At 51.4% G+C, this 19,654-nt stretch overlaps 1 protein-coding gene across 1 annotated transcript in view; it reads right to left on the reverse strand.

The window, feature by feature from the left end:
* Nucleotides 1-19,654, reverse strand: part of FBLN7 (fibulin 7) — a gene marked incomplete at its 5' end in the record, with an annotated part of 46,147 nt that overhangs the window by 18,161 nt on the left and 8,332 nt on the right. Inside the window, 2 exons of the mRNA XM_080813952.1 lie at nucleotides 28-198; nucleotides 5,103-5,316. Coding sequence (XP_080670078.1) covers nucleotides 28-198; nucleotides 5,103-5,316 — 385 coding nt within the window. The remainder of the gene's footprint in view (nucleotides 1-27; nucleotides 199-5,102; nucleotides 5,317-19,654) is intronic.

Below are 19,654 nucleotides of genomic sequence, written 5' to 3' on the forward strand. Positions count from 1 at the left end.
TATCCAGCAGAGAAGGAGGGTCTGTACCTCTACAGTGGGGCTGCTCCCCCCTCCAGGTGCCGTTGGGAAGACACACCACGCTGCTGGGCCCAACCAGCCGGAACCCAGGGTTGCAGGTAAAATGGACTTCATGATCCACTAAGTACTTGCTTCCAAACTTTCTGCCGTCTGGGGGGGCATTCAGAGCAGGGCAGGACACTGCAAGGACAAAACAAAGGACCACGGTCACTTAACATCTCTCTCAGTTCCAAGGCTTCTCATCTCTATGTGCTTCTGTGACAAGTGCCTCCTCCAGGCTGTGCACAGGGCTGGACGCTTTTTTTTTTTTTTTTTTAAGATTTTATGTATTTATTTGATACAGAGAGATAGAGAGAGAGATGCAGTGAGAGAAGGAGCACAAGCAGGGGGATGGGGAGAGGGAGAAGCAGGTTTCCCACAGAGCAGGGAGCCCGACCCGGGGCTTGACCCCAGGACCCCGGGATCATTACCTGAGCCAAAGGCAGATGCTTAACAACTGAGCCACCCAGGAGCCCCAGGGCTGGACATTTTTAATGCTATGACTCACTGAATCCTCCAAGCACTCGTGGGCATGGGTGATATGTGCCCACTAGTACAAGCAGAGTTGGTGTCTCAAGAGACACCGAGGGTTGAGTGCAGGGCCTGGCAGTGTGGGAGGGTCAGAGTTGGGACACCCCTCCCACCCCAGTTGCAGCTGGCCCACCCACTCCTGCCTCCCAGGAGCTCTAGCCCTGCTGGGTTTCTTAGGCCTTCTGAACAGGCCGGGGTCAGGCCCACCTCTAGGCCTTGGCTAATGCTCTTTTCTTGGCCTGGAATATTCTTTCCCCAGAACGTCCCCTCTCTGGCTCCTTCTCACTCTTCAGGTCTCAACTTGATCGCTACTACCTCCCAGAGTGTTCTCTGGCCCCCTCGCTTAGCTAAAACCTCCCCAGGCCGTCTCTACCCCCTTGAACCTTGCTTTCTTCTTAGCATGTGTAATTATTGGAGTTGTCTTCTCGACGTATTTGTTTCCACACTTGTTGTCAGTGTTCTCCCTCCAAAGGCAGCGCAAGAAGGTAGGGACCTCACCTGGCCTCGCATCCCTGATGAGGCCCTAGCACAAACCCCAAGCCTGGCACACAGTGAGTGGTTGATAAATAATTCTTGAACAAATGAACGAATGAAACATTTCTTTATTGAGTGGCTTACCATGTGCCAGGCAGTAGATTAGGCGCTTAGGATACTGAACAAAATGGCAAAACTCAGCTCTCAGCAAAACTCAGCTCTCTCTAACAAGGGTGCCCACCAATGACCAAGATTCTCCATAAGCAGATGGCAGAGTGTGCTAAGAAATGGTAAGTGTCATACAGAAGATACGGTAGGGAGTAGTGTTGGGGACGCCAGGGGAGGGAGTCCATTTTGAATGTGGTGGTCAGGGTAGGCTTCATGGGGGCAGAGTTGAAGAAATGAAGGCATAAGCCTGCAGATATCTGGAAAGGGCAGAGGGAACAAGCTGGTGCAAAGGCCCTGTGGTGGGAGTGTGCCTGGCAGGTCTGAGGAATGTCAAGGGCAGCACAATGGCTGCAGTAGAGGAGACTAGCTGGAAAGCAGTTGGGGATGAAGTCAGATAGGCATCAGGGAGCCCGCAAGGGTGTGAGCCAGGGCAGGAAATGGCCACCTTCCATGGGAACGGCAGCAGCAGGCTGCAGTCTGAGTGTGAAGTGTCAGGTGTAAGGCAGGAAGGAGGGGAGGCGGAAGCCGGAGATGAAGGTGGTGTGGACCAGGGCGGGAGCTGGGAGCACAGATCGGGTGAGGGGGAGGCTGAAACACTGGCTGTGTCACAAAGGCAGAAATGAGTGGATTTCCTGAAGGCATGCTGCTGGCTGCGGGGAGACAGAGGGCCTCCCCACTCCTCCTCTCCTTGCAGCTGGCTGCCTCCCACGACCAGCATTCGTTGTATCAAAGTCCCAAAGGTGGGACAGATTGGATTTGGATTTTGTTTAGTTGGCAATTCAGAGCCACTTCTAAAATGCCTTTTTGGTTTTTTTGTTTAAGATTTTATTTATTTATTTGAGAGAGCACAAGTGAGAGAGAGCCCATGAGTGGGTGGTCAGGGGTGAGGGGAGTTGGGGTGAGAGGAGCAGCAGAGGCAGAGGGAGAAGAAGGCTCTCCCCTGAGAGGGGAGCCTGATATGGGGCTCGATCCCAGGACCCTGAGATCATGACCAGAGCCGAAGGCAGACACTAAACCGACTGAGCCACCCAGGTGCCCCTACGATGCTTTAAGGTAAGTTCCAAGTGTCATTTTGAAAATGCTCTTGGGTTTTAGACAGATGGGAAAGAGGTGTGACGGTTGCAGTGAGTTGCAGTGAGTGACGGGAGAATCACTCAGCGTCAACCATGAGGGGAACGTCTGCCCAGACAGTGATCAGGAGGCGCCCTGGACCCTGACGGGCTCCCGCCCGTCCCAGGCAGGCTGGCCTGTGCCAATGGGCATGAGCTGGCCCCTCCGAGTACTCGCAGTGCCCTCTGGTTACCAGGGGACCACCGCTACACCCCTTTCCTTTAGTAAACCTACAACAGGGCACCCAGTGATAAACACTTTGTGAGATGGAAGCGACTGTGAGCTCACATCCCCATGTGGGGCTTCTCCCAGGCTGCGGCCTCAGTCCCTGCAAATAGCTTCATAGCTCTTTTCCAATAGCAACTACTTTATTGTTCAGAAAGGGATTTCAGATGCTCAGGGTGGCGGGGGTGGGGGAGGCGCTATAGGGAGGGGTAGTGTCTCTTTGGGGAATGAAAAATCTTTAAAATCTTCCAAAAAGAAATTCTACCTGCTGGAGCAACTCACAGGTGAATCATAACCTGAGTAAATGTAACAGCACTGGGCACACAGCAGGTGCTCAGTAAATGTTAGTGGAGTTAACAAATGGGTAGAGACTGATGAAAAATCAGTCTGCAGTCACTTCTCAGGTGGGACCCATAGGCCTCTGTCCAGTGGAAGGATGTGCCCTTTGGCTGATTCACAAGGAGCACGACGTGGTGAGGCTCCAGGGCCACGGGCAAGCTCCCACACCTTCTGGAATGAGGTTACTGTATAAGGCACGAGCTCAGCAGTGAAGCGATCCTAGAGATCCGGGAACACGGAGGGAATGAGACTGCCTGGGTAAAGCCCTGACGCTGATTGGGTGTGATGTTCCCTAAAGAGAAAGACTAGGAAAATAGGAGGGTGATTCCTAGAAGCCAGAAAGAGGAAAGCCAAGAATTCTCCAGGACTAGAAAGTATTCTTTCTGACTCCCCGCAAATGCCCTTGAAAAAAAAAAAAAGTTAAAGATCATTTGCCTACAACCTGCAAGCTTCCGGCTACTCCGGGTACAGGCCCAGCACCCCCAGCCCCAGACCTGCGGTGGAAACCCTGACAGCTGCTAGCCTCCATGTCCAGCCCATGGGAGAGGCAGTGGCACTGTGGCAATACCTAAAAAGAGAATTGGCCATTTAAAAAAACCTCGTATGGTTCAGGGAAGAAAGACCCTGAATCTGGCACTGAGAGGATCAGTAATGTCATAAGAGCTACCTGTCTGTCTATTCTAGCGGACAGAGGTCTCTAACACAGGTGGGGCGGTTTTATGAAGGATCTCTTGCAAGTTCTTCTTGGAAGCTTCCAGGGACCCTAGGAGCTGTGATCCTGGGAAAGCAGAAAGGCTCCATGCATTTGAGCCTCTAGCAGGAACAAAAAAATTCAGATCTAATACCTAGTGCTGCTAACTCAACTTCTCTTGGCCTCAGTTTCTGCATCTGTAGCACAAAGGAAGCATGCCCTGCCTGCCTCTCGGAATCTGGCTGCGGCGAACCGCCCTGAAGGCCGGGGCCTCAAGGTGCCTTGGAAAGTGTGAGGACACTGGTGGGTCAGCCTAGCTCTGCACCAGGGGAGGCAAGGAAAACAGCAGCCGCCAACTTAGTGATGGTGAGACTCCAGATCTACTACCAGATCCTGAAGGGGTAGGAAATCCACTGTCTTCCCCAGGAAACTTCATCTCACACCACAAAAACCACAAAGAGGGCCCTTGATAGATGTGTCTGAAGTGAGTAAATGACATCAGATATTCCCTAGGTTGTCGCCCTGACCCCTGTGACCCTGAGGAGAAGCCACCTGGAGGCCAGGTGGAAGAAATCCAGTCACCCGTGCAACGGCCTCACAGTGAAAGCTGTGACTGGGACCACCAGGGAAATGCCCTCTGTCTCTCAGAGTCCTACCCTCTGGGAGGGAGTCTAGGGACCCACAGGAACCTCACCGAACGGGAATTGGCCTGAGCAGCAACCCCTCCACCCACCACCACCACCAATGGGGGGGCTCACGTCAGAGGGCTGACTGTCATGCCTGAGAAACTGACGCCAATGTTGTTTCATGGGTTGTGGCAGGCGTGCCCCACTGGTGCGGGACGTTGGTGGAGGGGAGGTCGTGTGTGTGTTTGGGGAGGGAACTCTCTGGGCTTTCCATTCAGTTCTGCTGGGAATTTAAAACTGCCAGAAAAAAATAGTCTATGAACTTAAAAAAAAAAAAAAAAAAAAAAAAAAAAAAAAAAAGGATGCCTGGGTGGCTCAGTCGGTTAAGCATCTGCCTTTGGCTCAGGTCATGATCTCAGGGTCGTGGGATCAAGTCCCGCATTGGGCTCCCTGCTAAGTGGGGAGCCTGCTTCTCCCTCTGCCTCTTCCCCTGCTTGTGCTCTCACTCTGACAAATCAATAAAATCTTTTAAAAAAAGGAACCAACCCAAGTCTACCTGGGTGGGGACAGGGAAGGGGAAAGCCGCTCAGGCTCCAGGAACCATGGCTCTCAGCAGTTCTGAAGAAGGACATGTGGAGGAATGTTATTGAGCCTAGAACAAACAGGTCTGAGAGGAACTGGGTGACAGTCAGATGGGGGAGAGGAGAACCAGCAGATGCTCTTCACGCCCTCCCGCCATGCTCCCGGCCAGCCTGGGTGGACAAGTGTCCCCGCCCACCACCACAGGAGGCGAGGCAGGGGAAGGCCTGGGGGTCTACTCCGGGACAGGGGCAGGTGTGGGCCGGGGCTGGGGGGGGCGGGGTGATGGGGAGAGAACCTACAGGGGAAGGACCTGCATGCCCGGTGGCCCCAGCAGCACTGATGCACGGACCCACCTGGGGGGGAGTCCGGACCCGCTCTGGCCACCGAGTGGTGCAGCGCCGCCAGCTGGCTCTTCATGCTGCGGAAGCCCTCAGCGAAGCGGGTCTCCTGCCCCTTCAGCACCTGCTGCAGCTGGCGGATGGCCGTGAGGAGCTGCTGTTTGTTGAGACAGTTCTGGGGAGAGAAGGGGTCAGCACCACCACCGCTGTGGCTCCTCTCAGCTCCCGGCAGCCACCCAGGCTCCTGGGCCCCCGATGGCCCCGCAGCCTCACCAGGCACCCCGACACCCGGGGCTGAGTCAGGTCACCGGACCCAGCACCCCCCGCCAAGCCCACAGATCACGGGGCCAGCTCGCCTCCCGAAAAAAACAAAGCTCCTGCTTTTCAGAGTCAAGGGCAGAACCCACGATTCTGAGCCATTGGATGATTGAGCAGTTCATTCCACCCAAAGTGACTTATCATCAGTCTGTTCCTTCAAAAGACTCCCTCATTCTTCGCTCGGAATCTGTGCTCTGAGATCTGGGCTTGGTGACCTCGTTCTTTCTTTCTCTCTTGGACGTTGTTAAAAACAGCTGGATGATAAAGCATATAAAACAGGCGAAACAGGAAGGCTCCATGCTTCCTGTACTTTTAAAAATGGAACAAGGCAAAGATGGGAGAACCTCGGTAAAGGTAAAGAAGTGTTCGGTGACAGTCAACGCCCCGTTCTGATGGTCTGGAGAAAGCTTGAAAACCAGAACAAGGGGGAGCGCCTGAGTGTCTCAGTGGGTTGAGTGTCTGCCGTCAGCTCAGGTCATGATCCCAGCGTCCTGGGATCGAACCCCGCATCGGGATCTCTGCTGGGCGGGAAGCCTGCTTCCCCCTCTCCCTCTGCCTGCCGCTCCCCCTGCTTGTGCTCGCGCTCTCTCTCTCTCTCTCTCTGTGTGTGTCAAATAAATAAATGAAGTCTTTGGGGGAAAAAAGAAAAAAGAAAAAAACAGAACAAGGTGGCACGTGCTTATCATGATAAAGACTACCTCACTTAAAGCAACACCCAGCATCACACTTAGTGATAAATATCTCCAGCTTTCCCGTCTCAATTACCTTTAAGAGCCAGGACTTGAAAAGGAGTCAAGAAGTAGGTGAACACACTAGGCCCTTGGCTTTGGTCGGGGAGGGGGAGTCCCCTGGGGCCTATGCATTACCTCAGCAGAGCCTTGCCTAACCTGACTCCCATCACCTGCACAGAACAAAGGGGAACATCAAGAAGATAATGAGGGCAGTCTCCAGGGACAGGCTTATGGATCATTTTTAATTTTCTTTTTTACACCCCATTTTTTTTCTATGAGTCCTGGTTTTTATCGTTTTAAAAAATTTTTCTAAAAGGCAGCAGGGTGGCTGGGAGTCACGTGGCCGCCGCAGCCTCGGGAGGCTTCCAGGCTCGCCAGTGGGGCACTGCCGCTGCGGTCTCCCAGGGAGGCTGCCAGGCCGCTGCTGCACCTTGGGGATTTCACCAAACAGATGACTCACTGGCCTGATTCAATGGATGTTTTTGACACAGCTGAATCCCCAGTTGCCCCTGGGACTCGTTAATCCATGGGGGCTCCTTGGCCTCCACCCTACCAGGGCCTGACTGGGCCTAGCCCCAAATGCAACTGCTGGGAAGAGAAGTTTTGTTTGTTTTCCTTCTTTCTCCCCCATTGTGGTCCTTCCCGTGCAGGGTTGGGGGCGCCGGGGCAGCGACCTCCTGCCATCAATCCCCTACCTGCCCACCCAGACCTGATTTCCCACATCCACATCCCCTCCCTTAAAGAGAAAAAAAGAAGCTGCTTATACACTTGATCTTAGCCAAAAGGCTGAGACGTGATGAGAAGCCGTTTTTTATAGATGGTTTCGTGACTTGTGTGTAATTTACATTTGTGAGTTCCTCACAGTTTACAAAGCTAAGTCTGCTTCAAAGACTACTACTGGCTGGGAGCAACCCTGTGAGGGCCTAGGGCTGTCTCTCTTTCACAGATGAAAATGTACAGGCTGCAAGTCGAGCGACATTCCCTACCTCACGCCGCTTAGGAGTGATATGAGAACCCTGAAATGAGAACCCTGGCGACTTCTGTCCCAGAGCCACCACCCCAACCCCCAAGCCCCCGGCTGTATGGGCCCCAGTGGACTGTCTTGGGCCCTGCCTCATTTGTTCTTCACACATCCCTGTGTGGTGAATGCTCTCACTGATTAATTTGTACTAGCAATTGATAACATTATGACCCAAGCAAAATATCCCTCAGGCTCAGACTTCGGACTCCTGTGTGAGCGGCAGGTGAGGGAGCATGGCAGTGGGGGCAGGCTGTGGGGAGGGAGTGGAGGACACATCTCTGACCGCATTGAATCAGTCCAGCAGCTGCCTCCCTTTTGTATAAGGTGGCCAGGGCTCTGACAGCTGGGAGAGGGTTCTCTGGGCCACAGCTGCCCTGCGGGACATGGAAGGGCTACATTTTGAAGTGGGGGCTAGGAGACCAGTGCCAAGACCTCTGCCAGGAGCCCGGGGGTGGTGCCATGGGGCTCCAGTAAGTAGAGAAAGAAGGTCAGAGTATGTAGAGGGAAAGAGGCCTGGGTTCCACTTGGCCGCTGAGCAGCCAAGTGTATCCAACTAGCTCCTGGGCCCAGGCACAGCTATCCTCTGCTTCTAGTGACACTTTTCAGAGCCCTTCCCACCCCCCACACAGTGGACAATAGGCACCAACCTCCCAGGGCTCATTATAGGTGAGTTGTGCTCACCCGGCCGGCCACAATGGAAAAACCTTCAAGACCAAGCACAGTAGGGCTGCATCCCAGCTAGGGAGGGCGATGGCAGGGTTTCAGGCAGACTTGCTGAGGCAAGATCTCGAAACCCCAGCCCATCCCTGCCTGTAATCTCACAGGGGTGAGGCTAACAGGATTAAGTAGGTGTAAGAAAGAACTTTTTGAGCCCAGACATAAACCCATGCACTTGTGGTCAATTTAATTTTATGATAAAGAAGGTAAGAACACACAATGGGGAAACAACAGCATCTTCAATAAGTGGTGTTGGGAGAACGGGACAGCCACGTTCGAAAGGAGGGAACTAGACCTCTATCTTATACCAAACACAAAAACTAACTGAAACTGGATTAAAGACTTGAACGTAAGACCTGAAACCACAAAACTCTTAGAAGACAACATTGGGGATAAGCTTCTTGATATCATTCCTGGCAATGATTTTTTGGATTTAATGCCCAAAGCAAAGGCAAAAAAAAAGGCGAAAATAAACAAGCAGGACTACATCAAACTAAAAAATGTCAGCATAGCAAAGAAAACCATCAACAAGATGAAAAGGTAACCTACAAAATGGGAGAAAAAAATTTTCAAATCATCTATCTGATGAGAGGTTAATATCCAAAATACGTAGAGAACTCATTTAATTCGATAGCAAAAAAAAAAAAAATCTAATTAAAAAATGGACAGAGGAACTGAATAGACATTTTTCCAAAGAAGACATCTGGACGGCCAAGAGGTACATGAAAAGATGCTCAACATCACTCATCTTCAGGGACACGCAAATCAAAACCACAATAAGAAAACACCTCACACCTGTCGAACGGCTAGTATCAAAAGGACAAGAAAGAACAAGTATTGGCGAGGATGTGGAGAAAAGGGAGCCCTCGTGCACTGTTGGTGGGAATGCAAATTGGTGCAGCCACTGTGGAAAACAGTATGGAGGGTCTTCAAAAAATTAAAAATGGAACTTACACATCATCCAGCAATTCTATGTCTGGGGATATATTCAAAGAAAACAAAATTACTCTCTCGGAAAGACGTCTGCAGCCCCGTGTTTGTTGTGGCATTATTCACACTAGTCAAGATATGGAAGCAACCTCAGTGCACACCAATGGATGAAAGGATAAAAAAAAAAAAGGTATATATAAACAATGGAATATTACTCAGCGATAAAAAAAGAAGAAAATCTTACTATTTGAGACTAGCTATGGCTAGACCTTGAGGGCATGATACTAAGTGAAATAAGTCAGACAAAGACAAATGCTGTATGAACTGACTTATATGTAAAATCTAAAATACCAAACTCACAGATCACAGCAAACGGACAGGCGGTTGCCTGAGTTGAGGGGTTGGGGGGTGGAGGAAATGCATGGAGGGGATCAGAAGGAACAAACTTCCAGTTATAAGGTAAATCAGTTCTGGGACGTAACATACAGCATGGTGACTATAGTTAGCTGTACTGTATTGTATTTTTGAAAGTTGCTGAGAGAGTAGATCTTCAAAGATCTCCTCATAAGAGAAAAACAACCTGTAATGATGTAAGGTGATGTTAATGTACTGTGGTGATTATTTCACAGCACAGACACATAAATCAATATATGTCAATATATTGTCAATTGATATAGATGTCAATCATAGCTCAATAAAACTAGAAAAAAATAAAAGAAATAAAGTTCCCAAGAATTGAAAAAAAAATAAAAGAGATCCTTCTGTTCTTGGCAAGCCAGGGTGCCAGAGTCAGGGCCAGGGAGGGTGCCAGGGAATGGAGAGAATTCTGGCCTTTTGATATGAGGTTTGCTGGGTCTGTATGGTGGTTGCTACTAACATGGGAGTTCCTTGTTCCCAAAGTGCTAGAAATGGATACCTTGAGAGTCACGCTCAGGATCTGTCACTTGGAGTGGGACTTGGGCACAGGCTGTAACTGGGTTCATCTGCAGAGTGGAGTGCAGTACGGAACCCTCACAGACCAAGTCCTCGAGAGGTCTGCATTGTGGGAACAAAAGAGGTCACTGGAGGGGACTGAGAAGCTACGTGCTTCCCCTTTCCAAACCGAGAAACCTTTATCCTTTTGCTCGATCATAAAAATAAGACACACTTCCTGCCACACAGTTCAAATCCTGAAAACACACCAAAACAAAGAACAAGTCCCATGCTCAGATTGCTAACTTTTTGGGTTTTTTTTTTAACTGTTGGATCAAACACGCACGTACATGTACCAGTCTCATCTCATGAACCCTGGACCACAGAATGAGGGTTCTAGATAAGCTCTTCCTTCTCCACACAGGGGCGTGGCCTTGTTTCCATGTCAACAAGCCCAGTAACTCATAGGATCTGGGGCCTCCATTCCACTTCTGACCCCTGTGCTCTTCCCAGTCTGGGGGAAGGGACTCCATCTGTCAGCCCGCCTCCCCTCCTACACCCATACCCGCTCCTGCTCTGGGCTGCCAGAAGCAACGGCATGGGAAACAAGTAATTTCCTCCTTGTCCATGTAGCCCTTGGCAAGGCTGATCCGAGAGGACCCGCAAGGGCCTCCGGGGCTTGGCGGGGACAGGAAACAGGCCCCACCTTCCATATCACCCACCTGTACTGAAGCCTGGTCCTCCCACCGCAACGGCTGGCTTGGGGCAGCCCCCGCCCGTCTCAAGGTCTCAGACCCCAACTGTAACAACCACCACAGGCTCCATGTGCCCTTTCACAGCCAACCTCCCATTCGGTGGGAAGGCTCACCAAAGCCACGCCTGGGCAAAGGTCAAACCCAGATGGGGCTAGTGAGGGGAAGTCTCCACGCTGGGAAGGGAGGGTGAACCCCCAGAAGTCGCCGCATCAGGGCCCCAACTTTCAAAGACCTCTTCCAGGGCCCCTGGGGGGGGCCCTCATTTTTAATATTTTTCTTGAAGAGATCCCCTCAACTGGCGTTAAGTTTCCATCCCTTCAAAATCTGGCTCCACGCCTGGCTTATGCCATTGACAATAAATAACAAAAAAAAGTTTCCATTTCTTTGGGTTAATAACCTTCTTTGAAATGGAACCAAGAAGAGACATGCAGTGAAACTCTTCAACCTTTGAGAAGAAAAGACCAGGATTTACGGCTTGTGTGATCAAACCCTTCGAAGGGTGGGCACTTCACATCACTCAAGGCCGATGGCAACATTTACAGAGAAGATGGGAGCCAGTGAAGGAGGTAGCAACTGAAGTCACCCCACCTAGATGTTCCCAAGCTGGGGTGGAGGTGGCATAGATGATTCTGGAACACACGGGCCAGTGCTGAGAGCTGGGAGGGTGGAGGCATTGGTCCAAAGGCTCTTGGAAGTAACACAGTCACAGAATTAGGCTCCACACATCCTGCCGCCCCAGGGAAATCTTGCCCACCTTCCCCCCAACCCATTCTCTCATAATATTGACTCCAGAGGATCTAATGGACACTCCTCAGCGCTCACGACACTCCCTTTCTCTGAGACTACCCAGTGCCCTGGTAGAGGTTGCCTCCAGAGCCATTGTAGACCTCAGGACCTTACCTGCTGGGCCGGGATAGACACAGATGAAGACGTTATGCACCCCGTGCCCCAGCTCACTCTGTCACCATGACAGAACCCAGCAGGCCTGACCCCTGCCACTGCATCCAGGCTTTCCGGCTACATGGGTTCAATTTAGAAATGAAACTGAAGACCCAGATTTGGCTCTCAAGGCACCTGAGGGCAAGGGCGAAACTCCAGAGTGTCATGGTGGGGGAGTGGGGGGTCCTTGAGGCTTTTGTTCTCACGTGGCCTGGCTTGGTGGTCTTCCTTACAGTGGCAGTACTGACACAGTGACAATTCCCACGTGCCCCTCGGTGACAGTAGCTTCTGAGACCCCTCCAGGTGGCCGCGGATGACCCCTCAGACCTCAGAGGGGCTGTCTCTTGAGCTGGCTTCTTCTAAGCCACAGCTATGTGTCCTGTCAGCATTTTGTTAGTGGGAACACAGATGTTTTGATGCCTTTTAGGTCTAGGAAAGGATGGAGCACCCTTGCCAAATGTGTGCCTGCTGGCCAAGGCTCGAAGCCCTCCGCGTCTGAGTCATGTCGGGTTCGTGCGTGCTTGTTCTCCAGAAGTTATTTTAATTTTCAGCCAAGTCAGAAGCGCCTTATAACTCCTTCGGCTTCTCTCGCCCCCGTGACCTTGACCCAGCACCCAAGAAGAGGAGAAAAAGTGGACACTTCTGGGGGAAGTGAGAGAATTTTGCCTGAGGACCTGCCCGAGGCCCTTGTATTCATCAGGGTTCTCTAGAGAAACAGAACCAACGGGATGCGTGTTGTGTATGTGTCCATCCTATTGAGAGGGACGGAGGATGAGAGGCAGATTTATTTTAAGGAACTGTCTCATGAAGTCATGGGGCTGAGAAGTCAAAATCTGCAAAGCATGTGGCAGGCTGGAGACCCAGGGAAGAGCTGATGCTGCTTGCATCCAAGGCCGCCTGGAGGCAGAACTCCCTCCATCCTGGGGAGGATGGGTCTTTCGGCTGGGGCCCACCCACCTTGTGGAAGGCAATCTGCTTTACTCAAAGTCTGTTGGGTTGAGGCTGATCACATCTAAAAAAATACCTTCACAGCAACATCTAGATTCTAGGTGTTTGACCAAATATTTGGGTGCCACGCCCTAGCCAAGTCGGACCCATAAAATTAGCCACCACAGTCCACCTGCTGGAGCCTCCTTTGGGGACTCTGGACCCCTGGGGTGCTCAGGGCATTTGGGAATTTTAGGTTGGCTGTCCCTCACTCTCTATTTACACCCCAACCCCCCTTCTTGTGGATTTTTTATAATGACCACGGGAGAGATGACAACAGAGGGAGCCCGGAGAAAGGACTGTCACCATACCTCATGCCGGTAACTCATTAGATGCTCACGACAAAGTCAGGATGTGGGCAAGTTATTATACCTACATTACAGGCCACGGTGACACGTCCAGGATCCAAACCCCAGCATGCTTTCCCCAGACCCTGACGGGATGGGGTGGCTGGGTCTGCCTTAGAGAGGTCCACGCAGAGCCACCTCTTTCCATCTCCTGACGCCTCTCGGCTTACAGCGCCCCCTGCTGGCCCTGATGGCAGCCTTCTGCACACACTCCCAGCCCACCTCTTCCCTGGCCAATTGGCCCCCCTTGAGAGCAGAAAACAAGCTAGAGATAACTGGGAATCCGTGTCACTGAGCCTAGGATCTGACACGCTAGATGACCCAGCAAACGAATGAACTGAGGAGTGAAGGCGTGAACTGAGTGTGAGCCCGGGACAGTCGTGTGCATCTCACTACCCAGATCCACCTTACTCTTCCACCGGCTTGCTGCCCAGCTAAATTTTGTCCAGTCGCCAACCTTCACCTGCAGACCTGGTTGAACCTTACCAGCATCGGCATTATCTTTAGAAAACACGACGCCCAGCCCAGCGGGGGGCTCAGTTCACACACACACACACACACATACCCATGGCCCGTGCGTGACCACAAGTACACACACACACACACACACACACAGCCGTGTTGCACAACTAGCCACGGTCTTCCTGCTGGAGCCCACCTGGTACACAGGCCCTCCCCTCACCTCTCGCCACAAGGTGGGGACCTCAGAGCCTCAGAAATGGGGCATGTTGTGCCAAATTTAATATAGTGCACAATTCATTCATTCTGTAGTCACGATTCCACAGGTATTTACCTTATCCCCTACTTCATGTCAGGCACTGCTATAGGAGACAGAACCCTCTTTATTTCCATTAGTTCTCCTTGCAGCCCCAGCAGGCGGGCGACGTTATCTCCATTTTACAGCTAGAGAAAGTGAGGCTAAGGGACCCCCAGGGGTGGATGGCATGGCTGCCTTGGGAGTCACGCTGCCTCTGGATGGCCATTCGGAAAGCATTCGGAAAGTGTGCACACACGGACCCTTCCAGGAACGTTCACACGGGCTTGTTGGTTGCTTCTGTGTGTGGCACACATGGGTGTGCATGTTCCCACACGACCCAAGATTTATGAAAATTGCATCTGGGTTTTACTGGAAAACTGTGTCTCCTGCGGTTGACTCTGAAGAGAGAGAGGAGAGAGGGCAGAGCTGAGGGAGGGCCTGATTCCAGCAGGCAGCCTGGGCAAAGCTAATGGCATGGATAAAATGGCTGCTTTGAGCTTGGACATGGCGGGAGGTTCGGAGTCTTGGGAGTCATCACTCTTGGAGTGATAACTAGCCAGGATGGAGGGTGAAGGCTAAATAAAAGATGTGCTATGCTTCTGGATCTTTCTACACTCTCCACTGAACAGTTCCAGGTGTTTCTGGGTGGGTAGGCACCGGCGACACTGAAATGATCCTGCACTGGCCCACAGCATGTGTCCCACCTGCTCTCCCCGTGTCCTCACCCTCCCCCCTATGATCCATGCTTCCCAAGGTCAGAGATCAGAGCCAGATTGCATCACTTCCTTGCTTAAACCCCGCCAATGGCTCCCCACCTACGGGAATGAGGCCAGCTCCTGACCATGGAGCTGACAAGACTGTATTCCTTCCCTACCTGCTGTAACAAGTCAGCATAAACTTGACAGCTTATTGCACAGCAAAGGAAACAGTCAACAAACCAAAAGACAACTGACAGAATGGGAGAAGATATTTGCAAATGACATACCAGATAAAGGCCTAGTATCTAAAATCTAGAACTTATCAAACTCAATACCCAAAGAACAAATAATCCAATCAAGAAATGGGCAGAGGACATGAAGAGACATTTCTGCAGAGAAGACATCCAAATGGCCAACAGACACATGAAAAAGTGCCCAACATCACTCGGCATCAAGGAAAGACAAACCAAGACCACAATAAGATACCACCTCACACCAGTCAGAATGGCTAAAATTAACAAGTCAGGAAATGACAGATGTTGGCGAGAATGTGGAGAAAGGGGAACCCTCCTACACTGTTGGTGGGAATGCATGCCAGTGCAGCCACTCTGGAAAACAGCATGGAGATTCCTCAAAAAGTTGAAAATAGAGCTACCCTATGACCCGAGATCACACTACTGGGTATTTACCCTAAAGATACAAATGTAGTGATCTGAAGAGGCATATGCACCCGAGTGTTTATAGCAGCAATGTCCACAACAGCCAAACTATGGAAAGAACCTAGATGTCCATCAACAGAGGAATGCATAAAGAAGATGTGGCATATATATATGTATGCCTATATACACACACACACACACACACACACACACACATATATGATGGAATATTATGCAGCCATCAATCTTGCCATTTGCAATCTTGAAATCTTGAAATCTTGAAGAAGATGTGGCATATATATATGTATGCCTATACACACACACACACACACACACGCACATATATATGATGGAATATTATGCAGCCATCAATCTTGCCATTTGCAATCTTGAAATCTTGAAATCATGAAATCTTGCCATTTGCAACGACGTGGATGGAACTAGAGGGTATTATGCTGAGTGAAATAAACCAATCAGAGAAAGACAATTATCATATGATTTCAGTGATATGAGGAATTTGAGAAACAAGACAGAGGATCATAGGGGAAGGGAGGGGAAAATGAACAAGATGAAACCAGAGAGGGAGACAAACCATAAGTGATTCTTAATCTCAGGAAACAAGGGAGGGATGGGGTGGCTGGGGGATGGACATTGGGGAGGGTATGTGCTGTGGTGAGCACTGTGAATTGTGTAAGACTGATGATTCACAGAGCTGTAACTCTGAAGCAAATAATACATTATATGTTAATAATAATAAAAAACTTAACAGCTTAAAACAACTGGAATTTATTCTCTCACAGTTCTGTAGGTCAGAAGTCCAACATGGATCTCACTGAGCTAAAATCAAGGTCAGGTTTACAGGTTTCAGGGATGAGAATATAGACCTCTTTGGGGACTATTACTCTGTCTACAGACCTGATCAAGCCCAGCCACTGCCAGCTGTGCCCAGATCGAGCACCCCGCTCCGTCCACCGAACTCCGGTATTTGGACCTCCTCTGAGTCTCTCCACATGCCTCAGCAAGCTCGTTTCTACCTCAGGGCATCTGCACTGCTCTGCTCAGAAAATCTGCCCCTGGTCCTCAGAAGTCGGGTCCTGTCCTTCCACTCTCCCTGAGAAGTCCCCTCTCAGAGAGTACCTGCCTGCTCAGTGTTCAGTGGCCTCCTGATCTTCCTTCAAAACAGCGCCCCAATTCAGTTGTCTGACTTTGGATACTTTTCAGTTTTATCTTGTTTTCCTCTCCCTGCTTGCTAAGCCCCATGATAGCAGGGCCTGTGTCCTCCTCGGCTTCCCCTCCCCTACCACATACTGAGCACTTACAGCGAACACGTTCTCTGAATGGCGTTTTCTCATTACTACAGTCCTCTGAGATGTGTGTGTGTCTCTTACCCTCAGTGTTCATAGGAGGAAACGGATTCATTAAAAGCAGAAACTTGCCCCAGGGCACTCAGCCAGGAAGAGTGGGAGCCAAGACACCGATCAGGTACTGTGAGTCTTTTCCACTTGCTATAGTGCCTGGGGCCCTGCAGCCTCCCCAGGCCGGAACAACACTGGGCCCGGCAGCAGAATGGGTTCTCAGGACATAGTTGTGGAATGAGCACAGTATCTTACGTGTTAGCTTCCTTCTGGGAGGGTAAAATCTTGAATCATGCAATCAGACAAAAGGCCCAAATCACAGGAGCCCCTGAGGTGATACCAACATGTTCCGCGGATTCTCACTTGCTTGTATGTTTTCTCACTACAGTGTAAATGACTGCCACTTCTTTGGAAGCAGTTTTTCTTTGTTTCTTTTTTTCTCTGATACTACAGACACTCCTCCCTGCCCTGAACTCTGTGGTGCTTTCCCTTTCTTCAGAGAAGCTGGGAAGCATCTATGCCCTCAGCTCCCTGGGCCGTGTGCCCAGTTACAGCTGATGCTCTTTGACCCCAGCCCCTCCTGCAGAGATGGGGGACACAGCCCGGGTGCACAGAGGGAAGGGTTCCTCCGGGGCTTGCAGGATGCCTCCCCTTCTGTTGAGGGTCTAGAGGTACATTAATCTCTGGGTAAAGAGAAATGTCTGAGTCCCTGGCCGATCCAAAAGGCCGCAGGGGGGCCAACACCCAGCTTGGGGACTTTAGGGTGCCTAGAGTTGCTGCTACCCTTTCCCCAGCCCTCCCCAGGCTTTGACGTGCACAGTTGTTGTGTCTCCATCTTACGTGGAAACCCAACCCCAGCATGAGTGGCTTGGGCCTTGCTTCCCATTTAGCCTCCTCCCAAGGGAGATTCGGGTGCCCAGACTGCCAGAGGGGCCCACATTTTCCCGCACACAAGGAAAAGAAATGATTACTTCCTTGAGGTATAGCTTTTTTTTTTTTTAAGATTTTATTTATTTATTTGACAGACAGAGATCACAAGTAGGCAGAGAGGAGGGCAGAGAGAGAGAAAGGAGGAAGCAGGCTCCCTGGTGAGCAGAGAGCCCGATGTGGGGCTCGATCCCAGGACCCTGGGATCATGACCTGAGCCGAAGGCAGAGGCTTTAAGCCGCTGAGCCACCCAGGCGCCCGAGGTATAGCTTTTATTTACTGGAGTGGGTAGATGTTGATCCTGGATCCTGTCAAAGTACAGGGACTTGTTTTTTCTTTCATGGAAATGTAGTGGCCTAATTTTAGGTCCTAGGCAGTTACTGAAAAGCATGGAAGACTCTGGTGGGGGATTTGAATGGATGTAGAAAGTTCTACCTGCCCAGGGAGGCTTCCCTGATGTCCCCAGGTCCCTTTGGGCTGCACAAGCCTTGAGAAGGTTGGCAGCCGTCCAGCAGTCCCGCCACTGTCCCTGCAGATCAAGGGAATGACCAGCACACTCAGGTTTCTGTCAACAGTCTGGAGACTTCGGGAGCACGGGCAGCTGGCTGGGAGGCAGGGCTGGTGGTCATGGAGGGAGGGCTGGTGTCCAGACAGTGCGGGGAGCAGCTGTGCAGACCAAGATGGTTTGGTCTGCCTGGAATCCGGTGTGGTGTCAAACACGATTGCTCCTCCGGTGTGAATGGGCCTGTCAGGGCAGCGGTTCCCAGCTGAGAGACTCTGGGTGACCCAAGAAAGCACTGTGTGGCTGGGTCACACCGTCCTTCCCTGGCGGGCCACATCCCAGTCCTCGCTGTCCACACTGTCAATACCCACTACCCAAGGTGGGGTTCCAAAAACTACCCATGGGGAGTGAAGGGGCCTCCATTCTTCTCTGTAATCAGGACTATCCTAGATAGGACTTGAAGCCCATTCCTGAAGGTGCCAGAGAGAGAATGAAATTGCTGGAGAAGGCCCAAGGTGCCAGGAAGGCCTCTCTGTCCCCTGTCCTCACCCTGACTGCACGCCTTTGCCTGGAGTACATCTCTGGGTCCCTCTGTGGGAAAGTTGGCAGAAACAGCCACAGTCCGCCCCCCACTCCCGCTCCAGCCATCCCCATCATCTGCAAGGAGACTGTGCGGCTTGCCCCATAAAGATGGAAATCTGGGCACCTTGGTGACTCCATGGTCATTTAAACGTCTGCCTTCAGAGTGGGTCACTATCCCGGGGTCTTGGGATGGAGCCCCATGTTAGGCCCCCTGCTCTTCGGGGAGCCTGCCTCTCCCTTGGTCCCTCTGTCCTGTTTGTGCTCTCTCTCATTCTCTTGCTCATGTTCTCTCTCTCTCATAAATAAATAAAAAATCGTTTTTAAAAAGAGGTGGAAATCTGTTTTCTCGCCTCCTGGATCTACGCTGGCCTTGTGACTTGCTTGTGACTTGCCTTGGCCAACAGAATTAGTGGGAGCGAAAGACCAGCTCCAAGGCTGGATCTGGATTAGCCGTATTGTCTAGTTTCTGTATCTCATGTTTTGACATCTGGGGCCTTGCCGACTTGGCCCGGACTGCCCCTCTCAGGGCTAGCACACTCCTAGAGGCAGCAAACCCCCAACACCCTGCACCCACCCCCCAGCACAGCCAACCAGTCCAGAACCATTCCCCTACTTTATCTGGCTCTTGCCTGTGTGAGGCACTAACACCCCCTCAGCCTCCCCATCTCTCGCAGCCCCCCACCAAAGAGCCCCAGGTTCAGGCATCAGGCAAGTACAGGCAGGCCTGCACCACTATCCCCTAAAATTAGTCAAAACTAGCCAACCCCAACTTGGTTAGCCCCTTTACCCTGTTTCACCCATTCCTTCACCATACCTGGGTAACCCCCAAATCTCAGGTTCATTTTTTTTTAAGATTTTATTTATTTATTTATTTATTTATTTATTTATTTAGAGACAGAGAAAGAGAGCACGAGGAAGGGCAGAGGGAGAAGGAGACACCCCGCTGAGCAGGGAGCCAGAGGTAGGGCTCAATGCCAGGACCCTGAGATCATGACCTGACACTTAACCGACTGAGCCACCCAGGGGACCCAGGCCAGATTCATTTTAGAACATGGTCTCTAGAAGGCTCGTGCATTGTGCTCAGCTTTAACCCTCTACCACCACACCATGGGAAAAGGCCAGGCTAGCCTGCTGGAGGAAGAGAGGCTGTGTGGGCAGAGCCGAGATGCAACCCACGAGCCACCCGAGACCAACCGGCCCCAGCTAACCTGGCAGCTGCCCACAGATGAAGGAGGGTCCCAGCCCCGAGGGGCCGAGTCTGGAGCAGAGCAGCAGAACAGCCCAGCTGAGCCCAGCTCCACTTGCCGCCCAGCTCCACTTGCCCCACTGGGCTGCAGAATCCAGATCCAGGACAGCTCTTTCAAAACCCAAAACAG

This window comes from Martes martes (assembly GCF_963455335.1).
Source record: "Martes martes genome assembly, chromosome: 9".
Lineage (NCBI taxonomy): Eukaryota > Metazoa > Chordata > Mammalia > Carnivora > Mustelidae > Martes > Martes martes.